At 34.3% G+C, this 14,419-nt stretch overlaps 1 protein-coding gene across 1 annotated transcript in view; it reads left to right on the forward strand.

The window, feature by feature from the left end:
* The first annotated feature begins 829 nt into the window (after positions 1–829).
* The window catches only part of LOC121322534 (SPHK1 interactor, AKAP domain containing), a 49,972-nt gene continuing 36,382 nt past the window's right edge, over positions 830–14,419 (forward strand). Inside the window, exons 1-3 of the mRNA XM_041262634.1 lie at positions 830–1,007; positions 4,925–5,039; positions 10,726–10,839. Coding sequence (XP_041118568.1) covers positions 973–1,007; positions 4,925–5,039; positions 10,726–10,839 — 264 coding nt within the window. The 5' untranslated portion in view covers positions 830–972. The remainder of the gene's footprint in view (positions 1,008–4,924; positions 5,040–10,725; positions 10,840–14,419) is intronic.

Below are 14,419 nucleotides of genomic sequence, written 5' to 3' on the forward strand. Positions count from 1 at the left end.
AACAGTGATACAGTGATATCTCACCCAAACAGCTGTTTAACAATTGTTCTTTTTTCCCTTCTGTATATTGTGCCACTTGGCTTTACCCTGTATCACAAGAGTCAATAAATATCAGCAGACCCAGACACTCCGTGTTAATACTGTATATACTTTAGTATGATAAAATCTATGGTTAAATAAGGTATTTCCCATTCTTCTTTAAATACAGTCCCAGATATGCTATTCCAAATTCCTGCACTATGTTCTGGTCAAATTAACCGTATTTTAATTCCTAGATTCATTTCTCCACCTAAGTGTCATATTTTTGCTAAAAATATACATTGCCCTTGAACAAACACTGGTGCGGATGTACCGTCAGTAGGTCAGTTTTTGAGTTCCAACAGACAGTTCCTTTCGGGAACCCAATGCAAAGCCCCACTCTTCTTGTAAGTAAATAAAGAAATTGGCTCTTACCTTTTTACTGGCTTTAAATAACGTTTTGTGACATCCACACCTTAAATAACTGCCGGCATTTCCAATTTTGTTAATGATACTGATGAAAGAAAAAGCAAGAAAACAGCATGCCGCTTTTATTAAAGAAGATTCAATTCCTTTTTTGCAAAGCGCTGCAACATATGGCCAGCACTAACTATAGTAGTTCATCACAGCATGTCAATCATTATTTTTGTAAAGAAATGGTAACTGCCTGAGAATAGATTGAGTACAATTTTGATCTATAAGAGACAAGGTTATGCTGTCTCACTCAATAAATGTTCTTTTGATTACTCAAACAGAATGCCATTGCTGCTGGCTGTGCTGAGCTAAGTATAAACCTTACATGAGTCACAGTGGCTCAAATTATAGTATTTCTCAGTTGAGCAGACTAAGCAGCAGATCAATGCAGCTGTACAGACTTCAGGACCGATGTATTGATTTCTTTTTCTATTATTGACAAAAGCAAGTGTGGAGTTTTGGTTGTTTCCTTTTGAAAGGATGGCTAATGGTAAATACTTCCTCAGTTTTTCAAGGTATGTGATTGTCTTTCTTCTACAATAATCTTTGTACTTTAAGCTATATTTTGTGCATGCTTTTGATTACCGTGTATTGGTTGTAAGTCAGGAAGTATTCAATACTGATGTACTTGTGTTTATGTTCTGTCATGTTTTAATGCACTCTGAGGAGTCCAAGTTGCTAGGAAATATGTATAAGTTATTTTACAGAGGCCCTGTTGGTCAGTTTTTGTATGCAAATTGTTTTACAAAGACCCAAAAAGGTGTGTCGCTTTGTTTTATATTATTATTTGTAATACATTATCCACCTTGTATAGTTTTCTTTTTTTATTATTATGCTCCAAACCTTAAAGACAATACATCCATTTACTACCACAATACTATACAGTTAATCCTGACTCAATCTCATTCTGTATTTCTATCAATGGAAGCAGTTAGCAGACAGTTAACATTCCTTCTGGAGAAAATGCTCATGGCAGACTTTCATACTCTCTGTCTTCTAATTATTCAACCATTGCTGAAAAGAATGTTAAAATAATGTTTTTATGCCTACAACGAGAAAAATGGCTGCTGCTTTTTTATAATTGTATGTACTGTATATAGATGTTCACCAAATAACATTCTCTTCCTATGACAACCAAAAGCAAAGTACTTTTAAGCTACAGCTAAATTCTGAAAATAGGGTTTAGTTTCATAATTACATCTCCTTACTGGCAAGACAGGCTCCTGTAGAAAGACTTGCCTTGTGATGTCTTGGTTTTTGTATACCTTTGTAGCATACAGTGATTTCAAGTATACGTTTTAACAAGTTGTTCTAGGTTATATCATTAGCCTGGGCAACATCAAAAACTATGTACACCATACTCAAATATTATTTAGTACAGGGTACTGTAGAACTACAATAAGTATTGTGTATATATATATATATATATATATATATATATATATATATATATATATATATATATATATATATATATATTCCCCATGTGGCACATTATAACAAAATAACAGACACAACAGCATCAGTGGTTGAAGTGCTGCTAATCTACTTTTTCGTCTGATTCTTCTTACTGTTGGAATCGTGGAAGACAATTGCACATCAGTTAAAATGACTTGTTAAACATCAACTTCACACATTTCCATTTGTTTGCAAAGTATTGAATAAGTATTGAGTCTGAAAAAGATTATGTTATTTAAGTTTAATCACCATATGCCAATCTTCTAGCAAGAGTTTCCTCTTTCTATAACCAGTATATAATAATAATTAAACTAATAGCCTAAGCATAGTTTTAGTGTCAGACAGTTGTTATCTGGGAGTATGCACGCTGTAAGCGAGATTCAAAGACAACTGGACAATCAATCACAAGCTTGAAATTCTGCAGTTTATCATATCTCTTCCACTTCTTAGACTGCTTGAGATCTTTTATGTTTTACTGTCCACTTAACATAACCCAAGTTCTTCACTGAAGAACCATTATAGAGTCGAGTCATTTTGTATGACTAGAAAATACAGTGGTCCCTTATTATTTTAATATTTCACAATTTCAGTTGAGAGTAAACCGTACTTTGAATTACTGTACATGTGTCCTCCACTAATTCACTGTTTTTTTATTTAATTTTTTTATGTTTAAGGAAGAATAACAAAGGAACATTGCATTCTTTTTTTAAGGGGTAATTGTTTATTTTGCTTGAGTTTTCATACACACTGTCCCCATGTGCACTCAGATGCCCAGGACCATACATTCTGTTACTAAGCAACACAAATGTGTAACACTGGCCTGGATCTTCTACTTCCCCTATACGTTGCTGTGAAGATGTCCCTTCTTTTAAGTAAATAGCCCAGTTTAAGGGTGTAATAAAAGTGTAGTAAGTGTGGTTAAAGAAAAGAGTCACATTTTGACCTTACTAAATACAATCACGGGTGTCAGTAATGTATTTTTTTATTACAGCACAATGGAAAATAGGGCCCGGTGTTCAAAGAGATTTTGTTTTCTCTATGATAGCTAAGCCCTACACTTGCACTTAGACACTAGAGCTTAACCTGATTAGTCAATCGATTTAATTAAATAGTATTTTTTAAGATTGTTGCCTTGGATACTGTATAGTCATGTGTGTTTCTTTTTTGTGCTCTGCTACTTTCAGCTCCTCAGGACCCCCAGCAGGCAAGATGGTTAAATCACTTGTGTTTACAAAAATCTAGTGTTTACCTTTTACTATTTTATTGATGTCACTGCTTTTTTAAATTGTTCTGACATTGCACAGCACCTTGGGATGGCTTGTCAAAGAGGCTTATCCGTGAAAAAGAATGTCAACTGTAGCATATCACTGACAACACCTTTGAGCCTTTGAATCAAAGGGAGTTACTTGAACTTTTTTTGACTTTTTTTTTATCAATTCCCCAAACGCTTTCTATTTAGTTTTTTAGATTTATGTAGTGAAATGCCTGGTAATCTATTTGCTTACCTGTCTATATACTTTTCAGTTTTTATGCACATCCCATCTAAGCATTCCATCAGGTCCTGCCTGTCAAATTTATGGTTCAAGAGAGTTGAACTTTCTAACAGACTGTTTCTTTATCAAAGGAGTTATAAAAGTGCAGGAGAATGTGGTACTAGACTTTCACTTGCAAAAAGGGCAGATTGGACCAGTGCATCCAGTAATATAATTCTATATTGGGTCATGTAAATATATGTGAAGCAATTTCGTCCAAAAAAAAGCAGATTTACTCATGGAGTTTGCCATTTGTTGTCAAAAGAAATAACGTTGCCATTGACATATTGATATTAATCTATGCAGTGAAGAATTAGGTGCTGTATATTTGATTGTGCCTCAAGCATGAAGATATATCAATTGTTTTCTAAAGATGTGACCCCATATGACATTTAAAGTAGGATCATGGCTTACATAAATGAAGGAGTTCCCAAACACAATAGCAGATATTGAGGAAAGACTAGCCAGATTCTAAGGCTGAAACCATCTGTGGGGTATAAGTAATACAGTGAATAGAGACCATCATATCTGTATGTATTGTTTCATGTACAATCACTACGTTGTTCAGTTTGATTCTTACTGGCAAGTAGGGGTAAATTAGGCCTGCCCAGGTTTACAAAAACATTTTTTATACTTCAACTAAAGCCAAGGTAAGCTGCTTAAACAGTTAATGAACCGATACTTGAGACAAAGGAAGGATGGCAAACATTGCATGGGGGGACATACAGAGAACTATAATGGGCTGTAAAGGTTTAATACAAAGTCGAAAATAATTTGTGAGATATTCTATGCTTTTATTGAAATGGGAGACAGAATTTCTGGGCACAATTTTGGATAAATCAGCTGTCAGCTTGGAAATCGCCCACTCACTCGCACACTAATATTCAACAGTTGGATCCAAACTGGCATTAACTGAGGTAATAAAGACAAGTTGGCAAGCGAAAGATGCAGGCACTGTATATCTGCATGACAGCGGGGAGCTGGCACTGCGTTCTCCTTTACAGATAACCTACCTCTACAGTCCCCAGGACTAAGTTTAAAGGTTAAGATAAAACATTTTGTACATTTGACACATTTATTGAAAGGCTTTCTGTTTATTTGTATTGGTCTTTTTGTGGTGAACTAATACATATGTTTTTATTTCCTTTGCAAAACTTGCAAATCTGCATTAGAAAAAAGTAGCAAAAATGTGTGTTTACATTCTAAAGTGTCGCCAGAGATAAAGCTGGTGCTGTATTTTTTGGTTGAGTCCAACATGAAAGCAGATATACAGTATCAAACCTTATCTTCATATTGGTCCTTGTCACATTATTAAAATGTGTTTTATTAGATTTATAAACAAAGTTTATAAAATGTATTCCTTGTGAGTACAGTATTTCGCTAATAATCCTCAGAGAAACCACTGCACGTAGTTGTTTTGTGAATTAAACATTTCTTTTCAGCAACTTTGAAGCTACATCAATGTTTGAACTGTCTGAGAACTTGGAAGATCCACATGGTGCGGGGGGAGACAGCTCAGACAGCACTCTGGGGAGTTCAGTAACTGCTTGTAAGAAGGTAAGAAGACTTGGTATTTATTATCAATGTCAAGAAGACTTTAGCAGTCAGTCAAAAAAAACTTCACCACTTAATTATCTGCAATCTTTAGGAAGAATTAGGCCTGTAAAGTTGAAGACATTGAAAAGTAGTTTTACAGCCTTGAATGTCAAAATTTATGTACATATTTGCATATATATATATATATATATTATATATCATATATATATATAAAAAAGTTAAGATAAAAAAATAGATTTATCCTTCTACTACTTAAATAAGATCTGGTTATGATATTATTGTATAGACATTTCTATAGCAACCCCATATACACCACCATCTATCGTACTTAAAATTCATAGCAAGGGTACACACCATCTAATCACTCAATATGCCAGCAAACCCTGTGCTGATCCTGTCTTGAGTAGCGCTGCTAGAATATACCCCAGTAAGTACCGATATGTCCAGTTGTGGTCAGTGTCAATTTAGCCAAGCGTTATTGCTAAGGTGACCAGATTTAAGTGCTTAGACTGGAACAGTATGGAAACATTGTGAATAACTTCCAGCTTCCAAGCTACTCGGAAGCTCTAGGGTTTTTATTTTCCCTTTGACAACATTTGATCTAATATCATATTGAAAGTGACTTATGGTGATGTGGAATCTTTTACTTTCAAAACTTTTTTGTGAATAGATGATCTTATTGTCTTTATAATTTCATTTCTGCACAACAAGTATAGTTATTACATTGTACAGTAGCAATTCAATAATATTAAATTCCAAGATTCTGTTTCATTGCTGACTACTCCTGCAAATTTAGTCCCTTTACTGCCTAAGAAACTGCATCTCCTCTCTTTGATTTCCACTTTCCATCTCGCTCTATCTTTATCTCTATGCAATTCTCTAGTGTCCAATCTGCAAACCAGGCCCTTCCTGTATGAAAATATTTATAGAGTTAAGCTTTATAGAGTGACAAGTATCAATGAGACAGATTTTGCCATTACTTGAATGTTTAAAGCAAACCAATCTAATAAGTTATGCTGTTCAGTGTCAAAACTGCCATCAGCTGGGCTGTATAAGAAGCTACGTTTTGCATGTCCATCTCGTCAACAAATATAATGCATTAATATTTTTTTTAGTTTTTTATCTATACATATTATAAATCTTGACATTTTAAAGTTATACATTTTTTATTTAGAAAATGCTTGAAGAAAATGTGTTTATACCTTAGACAAGTACAACTTCTAGGTATACTTTATATCACATCCATTTAAAAACACTGCAGTTGTTGTATAAAGAATATGACTAATAGCAATTATCGGTCTTTAGATGAATCAGTGGGTTTCTGTAAACATATATACAATGTATGATCTGTGTCAGTACCATATCTGAGGAAATACAGAATGGACAGTGAAGCACTAAAAAATGTGGTACAATTTATACCACGTACAAAGGTTCACTTCATAACTTACTCTTTTGTTAAGTATTTTGTTACCATTTGTTGGTTTTTCTATTTTGTTGCCATTTGTGTGGACTGCTGGTATTTTGCTGAATAATTTCTTCCTTCATTATGCTATCAAATTGTTTATTAATGGGAAGTGGCAGTATGTTAATGAGGTACACATTTATTTCTGCATGCAGTAACACAACATTGGATTCTCCGTTTTTCCCAGTAAGATTTTCTACTTCAAAGAATGGTGGGTTTGCCTCTGGCCCTGGTGTGGGTCAACTGAGACTCAGATATATCAAACAGTAGCAACCATTATATTGTACACTCACATTGAAAGCATAGGCAATAAAACAAACTGTAGGGTAAAGCAATTCACTGGAAAAATAACAGATGTCAGCAAGCGTTTAAAGGCTGCAATTCTGTCTCACAGATGTGATGAAGGACATACATCAAAGCACTGGAGCCCCTATGCTTCTCTGTGTACCACATATCATATATCAGGCATTAACATCCTAACACTCCTGACATTGATGTTAATATCAAATACTTGATGATGCTACATTTAACGATTTTAGTAGGTACAGATAAACGATAAATGTTTTTTTTTTTAAATTATTTTATTGTTTTTCAGCAATATTGTGTAGCTTGGGCTATACTGTATATGTCCTTTCTGAACACATTGTAAATAATATTATTGCCAACAACGAGTTATGAATTGTGCTGCAGTATAAGCAGATTATGATTTTTTTTCAGCACATTTTATTATTAATTTTAGAAGCTTAAAAGCACCCCATAAATGTATTTGTTGTGTCAGCTTTACCTTCATAAATGTTTATCAGTATGACAATTTTGTAGACAGAATTTTATTCACAGTGTTCCTTGAAAAAGAATAGGCAATTGCATAATGCACACCAATGCAGAATATAAGTTCAACATATAAAATAGCACACATTCACTAAATGCATTTGTTTTAAGGCATACAATTTTGTGGTTACAGCAGGGTCATTTAAAGACGTATTGATGTTTTCCTTGCCAAGCTCAATTAGCAATAAATATCACTTAATTCCATAGTTTTTTTATTTATTTTTATTTTATTGTTTTTTATTAGTTTTTTATGTTTTTTTTTTTTTTGTTTATGAATAAAACAAGGGTAGGAGACCCCCCCCCCCCCCAAAAAAAAAAAAAAAAAAAAAATTACAAAAAACCGTAATTACCAATTCCGACGGTGTGTGTGGTATATATATAAATATATATATATATATATATATATATATATATATATATATATATATATATATATATAGACACACACACTGAACAGAATGATTTCGATTCACCAGATGACCTTTTTATACATCAAGGACATCCACGGCCCAATCAATGTCAAGGCTTAGCTTCATCTACCAAGCACACTAATGGCTGCATTAGAGATGTGGATTTTACAAATCACACATGAATTTGCATTAAGTATTGATACTTCTTATATACTTATACAGTGACAGCAAGGTGAACTGGTGCATGTTGAAGACATGTGCATCAAAGTATATCTAATGAAGAATGGGTATTACATTATGCAACTTGCATTTCATTTATAGGCTCTATATCTTCTGTAGGTGAATAGATTCATTTTTACTGAATGGAGCTAATGAAGACTTCAAACTGGCCTGCTTTCTCTGTTCTCTTGCATTATTGAAATATTTGCTAGCCTTTCAGATAAATAAGCTTTGATATGGTTACCCTGATAAAGAAGGTTTATTGCACATTGTTTGTATGGATTTTTGCTTGGTTAATGTGATAGTAATCCTCATATTTCAGATAGTGTATAGGTTCGGACCAGGTTTCCAGCATTTGTTTATACATGCAATACTATAATATCCCTTCCACCTAAGTCTTAATTATTTAGCTGCAGAGGGATTTTACTAAATGAACAGTTCTGTGTAAATTGTGTTAATCTAGGCCGTTTCTGATTTAAACATTGCTCAGTTTAATTAGTAAATTAAAAACCTCACTTCTGTTTTAAAAAAAAAAAAAAAAAAAAAACAACTCAGATGCGCTTGATGCAAGAAGCATGTTGTGGCTGTGAATCCTAATTTCCTATTGAACAGGTTTGTCGAATGTCCTGGGATGTCTCGAACTACACTTTACACTGATTGCCCCCTTTCATTAATAGTGCACATTAATGAGACACAGGTACTCAAATAACATATAACCTGCTCAAGTGAAACAAGACGTCAGGACCTCAGTTTGTCAAAAAAAAATTCCACCTAGCCATTTGCCCCAGTTCATGTGAAAGGAAAATAAAAAGATGGAAGTCTTCCTTTACTGCAGATCTTGGGACCCTACCTGTCTTGCGGTCCAGGCTATACATAAGGAAGGGGCCAGATTTTCAAAGTGTTCATTCTCTGTAATATTCTTGTTATTTTGAAAGCACAAAAACACCTGGTAGTTTTACCAAAACCAAACCACCAAGCAATGTAATTCTAGGTCTCTTAGACACTCTGGAGTCATTGGTTTCTCATTTTGTAACATTCACACACTTAAGAAAAAAAAAGTGAGAACATACTCCCCTATTGTTTTTAACTTTGGGAATGAATTGTTAACGACCACCATTGGATCTGGGAAAATAAAGAAAAGAAAAATACAAAGCAAGGAAATGCGAATAGCTAATTAGAGTTAATGAAATTATTTTAAAATGTTATGTATAACCAAGTTGTTTCTTTCTAGTTTTGTCCTGGTGACTGGTGTGTTTTGCCGCAGATTTAACCATATAGTAAACAGCTCTTATAAATATCCAAAACTATATGAAAGTTGGAAGCAAGGATTATAAAAGAGGATACTGGTGTTTTTAATTACTATCGGGAATTGCATTACTTTCAGTTAAAGCAGTTGATAAATTAAATTGTGAAGGTAACAGATTGATGTGGGATCGATACATGTATCCTCATTAGCCGAGGGAGATGAAAGTTTCAAGATAAATCAATACTGTTAACACAATCATGATCTTAATAGGTTAAGTGAGTCAAACATAATCATTTACAAGCAAAGGGAATACTATAGGCTTCAAAAACAACGTTCCTAACGACATTGTAACATACCTGTCAATTTTTACGGGTTTCCCATATTTCTTATGGGTTTTCAAGTCTTACGGGCAAATTCTCACGGTCAGAGAAAAACACGCAGGGCTCGTGCCTCACTGATTGCTTCCTTCAAAAAAAGGCAGAAGCAGTTCACAAATATGCCACGCCAACAAAAAAAACCCCACGAAATTGTAAAATTGTGCAGTGGACGGTACCTTATGGAATGGGAGGACTAACCAGAATTTTGGCAGGGATTACACACTTTGTATTCCATCTAAGAAGAATGTGAAATGCTAAAGATGTTAATAATAATGAACACAGCAAATGATGAAAAAGCTTTTTTTTTCTGCCAATTTCAATTAATAAACTGGTAGAAGTTCTCTACTTTTTCTTTCATATTTTTTGATACTATTATTTTCAAGGTTTGGAAGCATTCCTTAAGGCTTTGAAAGCTCTGGTACACAAGTTGGGTTCGAAAAGGGTTGACAGGTATGTTGTAACCTTGTAAGGAATCTCTGGTTCTGACCTTGCAAAGGACTGTGATTCAAAAACGGGTTTCTTTGTATAAAAAAAAACAAAAAAAAAAAAAACACATTGTTAATATAGTTTCATTGTACCTACACAATCTTATAGGTAATTACTGTGTAATTACAATGTTATTGTAGTGTAGTTATGTACATGTAATGTAATGTGTTTCATGTTCAAAACAAATTTCTAATGAAAATAGATTACCCTCCCAGTGCGAGCTTACTGAACTATTAGGAGAGCCTCAAACTAGTGAAATGATATCACAGGCGTCCAAGCTTCAGTAACCCTCCTGAACTCTTTACCGCTGTTGATTGAGTGGATTGGGGACATGAATAAGTCGTTGACAGGTTTTGATGAAATCAAGTACAAAAAATAAAAAAGGGAAGAAATTGTTTAATTTCTTCAGTGGTGTGAATATATGCACAGGAAGGAAATTAGCCTGAAGTGATTTGGTGTACTTTTAAAATCAAGGACCCTGCGGATTGAAGTGTCGAGTGGTTCTTATCTTAACTGAATGGAAAGAGGTTTTATGTTCCTTCAAGGTACCAGAAGGGGGGTGGGGAGGGGAGCAGCTAATAAGATTTTTTTTGGTGTCAGGAAGAAATTTCCGATGTGTATTTACAGCTGTGATTCATTGAACTTGTATGATTTACAGGTGCTGTGCAGCAGCAACAGCTTGCTGGATTCCACAGAGTACTGGTTGCGAAATGAAGGGGCACTCTGCCGAATTGGATTCATGGAAGACAGGACTGACAACAGCTGTACCACAGTAAGTAACATCAAGATTTTCACTTCATGCTTTGTTGAGCATTGTTTTGAAATACTGAAATCAATGGTACAAATCCAGCCTATATATGGTGGATATTATTATGATCATTCTTTATTTATTTGTTTATTGTTTAATACATAAGTACTGTTAGTAGAGTGGTGTAAAAAAAAAAAAAAAAAAAAACACCTCAGTAGAATGTTGAACCCCACATTAAATTTGATCACAAAAAATGTAACCATGGAAATGTGAGGTATTTCAGTGGGGCATCAATACAACAGGTCATATCCTTATGAAGCCTGGAGGCTGTTCTTTGACTGTACACTTTGTTAATTAATCCTGTTTTGTAAATGCAAAGTCAAATAACTTTTTTTCACCTGAGATTAATGAAAACAGTTACTATGCTTTGGAGGGGGGGAAATATATATATATATATATATATATATATATATATATATATATATATATATATATATATATATAAAACAGAAAATGTGCTTTTAACTTAATAAATAATGTTTGAAGTCTCTTTAGCAATGTCAATAAGTATGGGAAAGTAGTAAGGTTTAAAAGTAATTCCCTGAATTCTGCATACTAAATCTCTACTTTTATGTTGTCTTCATTATAGAGTTTCTCCATTTATTTAAATTTAAAGAACCTTTCATTTTGAATAGTTATTCATGCTCATTGCAGAGCATTTAAATGCTGCACTGGATATTCTAATACTAACAGCCTTCTTTATATAAAAATAATAGTAATAATAATAATAAAATAATAATAATAATAATAATAATAATATAGCACCATTCACACAGAAGTGTCCCACGATGCTGCAAATTAATTTATAAACATTTTAATCTTAAATACAAGCAAGATAAAAAGCAGAATTTGATAAAAAAGTGTAAGCATAAAAACAAGATAAAAAACATCAGTTCATATTTCAATAATAATACTAATAATAATAATAATAATAATAATAATAATAATGCAAAACACAGGCTTTGTAATAAATGTTTCTTATCCTCCTAAGCAGAAAACCAGCTCACAACAGATCCCTATAATTTTGCAAAGTAGGTGCTGTAAGAATTCACATTTGTCTCCAAACATTTTTCAAACACATATAACGTTAGTCTTATTTTTAAATTAACCTTTTTTTACTACTTACATAATTACGAGTGGTTCTGTTTTGGCAGTCTTTATTATAACTATTTTGAATGAAATTGCGCCTTCTCTCATAGACCCTGTCTTTCTTTATGTTGCAAGTACACTTTCTTTGCAACATTATTTTTCAAACAGTCTGGAAGTACGCAGCTCTGCATTACTCAGGTTATTAGATTAGCAGTAAGTATGCGTTTGCATGATAAGAGAAAAAAACATCTTTAAAGTTTCAGAAATCTGTTTACACAATTGATTATGAAGAGCATGGCACTCTGACTAATACATGCAAATGAAGCAGAAGTGAAAATGCGAGAGCCTCGCTGAAGTGACAAAGCAAGCATTTGTTTAAATAATGGTTATGATTATATCAAATTGATACCACAGCCCCAATAACTGTATTATAAGCAGCTTGGAAGGGAGGGTTGCATAGAGGACTATAAATAGATTACGAATCAAAGCATAATAACATGTTAAATGATTTATTAAATTACAAACCCTAGAACAGTGCCTTTGGAGAACTGAAATAACAAACACAACTGAACCATATATAAAGATAAACAAATCCTGCCCCATGTTTAGAAACTGTGGGGGATTCAAACATGTAATTGACCCCCCCCAATGAATCCCCTAAAATGATACTCAAGTAAACACCCCAAGTGATATAATAGCAATGTTTGGTAATTGGTGTATGAATCATAACTACAGGCAGTCCAACCTGCTGGAAAATATGCAAAAAACCTCTGAAATTTTAATTAGATAGCTGCAAAGTGTCTGCGGAGCATCTTAAGTGTTTAGTATTTGTATTAATAATGGCCTTTAAAAATTAAGTAAACATATTCAGATCAAAGAATTGATGGGTTAAGTACTTATAATTTAACATAACAATGATTTTTGTCAATAAAATCATTAGGAATTGTCACGCCCTCAAAACACCCGCATCACATTACACAAGACTTTTTATTGGGCCACATTTTCAATACCTTAACTCCAGTCTTTAGCTAACTCCTACTTTTTGAAGGAGACAAAACATCTCTTCATTTAACAACTAAGTTATATATTTCATGTTACTGTAGCAGTCTGTTTATGATCATTATGATGACCATATAGCTGCAGAATATGGCAAATCTGTGGAAGACTGTTTATTCTGCGGGAGCCTGTAAATTCTGCGGGAGCCTGTAAATTCTGCGGGAGCCTGTGATTTCCGCGGGAGCCTGTGAATTCAGTGGGAGCCTGTGAAAACAATGTGTACAGAAAATGGAGCCCAGACTATTATCTATGCATAGAGTTTAATTACAGGGAGAATCTGCAGCTGCAGACTCAGGTGGGTAGCTTAGGGTTTGCCGGATACACAACTATGTATTTACCTTTTATAAAAACAATACATTTTTTACATTAATACTATCACTCTATTAGGTCACCAAGGGCCATCAAGCATGTTCTAAAGAAATCAACAAAATAAGATACATTTTCAGAATGCCTGCATTGAATCCCTTATAAAGCAAGTATATATATATATATTCAACACACACACACACACACACACACACACACACACACACACACACACAGTACTGCGCAAAAATTTTAGGCAGGTCTGAAAAAATGCTGTAAAGTAAGAATGCTTTCAAAAATAGACATGTTAATATTTTATATTTATCAATTAACAAAATGCAAAATGAGTGAACAGAAGAAAAATCTACATCAAATCAATATTTGGTGTGACCACCCTTTGCCTTCAAAACAGCATCAATTCTTCTAGGTACACTTGCACACAGTTTTTGAAGAAATTTGGCAGGTAGGTTGGCCCAAACATCTTGGAGAACTAACCACAGTTCTTCTGTGGATTTAGGCAGCCTCAGCTGCTTCTCTCTCTTCATGTAATCCCAGACAGACTCGATGATGTTGAGATCAGGGCTCTGTGGGGGCCATACCATCACTTCCAGGACTCCTTGTTCTTCTTTAGGCTGAATAATAGTTCTTAATGACTTTCGCTGTATGTTTGGGGTCGTTGTCATGCTGCAGAATAAATTTGGGGCCAATCAGATGCCTCCCTGCTGGTATTGCATGATGGATAAGTATCTGCCTATACTTCTCAGCATTGAGGAGACCATTAATTCTGACCAAATCCCCAACTCCATTTGCAGAAATGCAGCGCCAAACTTGCAAGGAACCTCCACCATGCTTTACTGTTGCCTGCAGACATTCATTCGTGTACCGCTCTCCAGCCCTTCGGCGAACAAACTGCCTTCTGCAACAGCCAAATATTTCAAAGTTTGACACATCAGTCCAGAGCACCAGCTGCCATTTTTCTGCACCCCAGTTCCTGTGTTTTCGTGCACAGTTGAGTCGCTTGGCCTTGTTTCCACATCGGAGGTATGGCTTTTTGACCGCAAGTCTTCCATGAAGGCCACTTCTGACCAGACTT

The sequence above is a fragment of the Polyodon spathula genome, chromosome 11 (genome assembly GCF_017654505.1).
Source record: "Polyodon spathula isolate WHYD16114869_AA chromosome 11, ASM1765450v1, whole genome shotgun sequence".
Lineage (NCBI taxonomy): Eukaryota > Metazoa > Chordata > Actinopteri > Acipenseriformes > Polyodontidae > Polyodon > Polyodon spathula.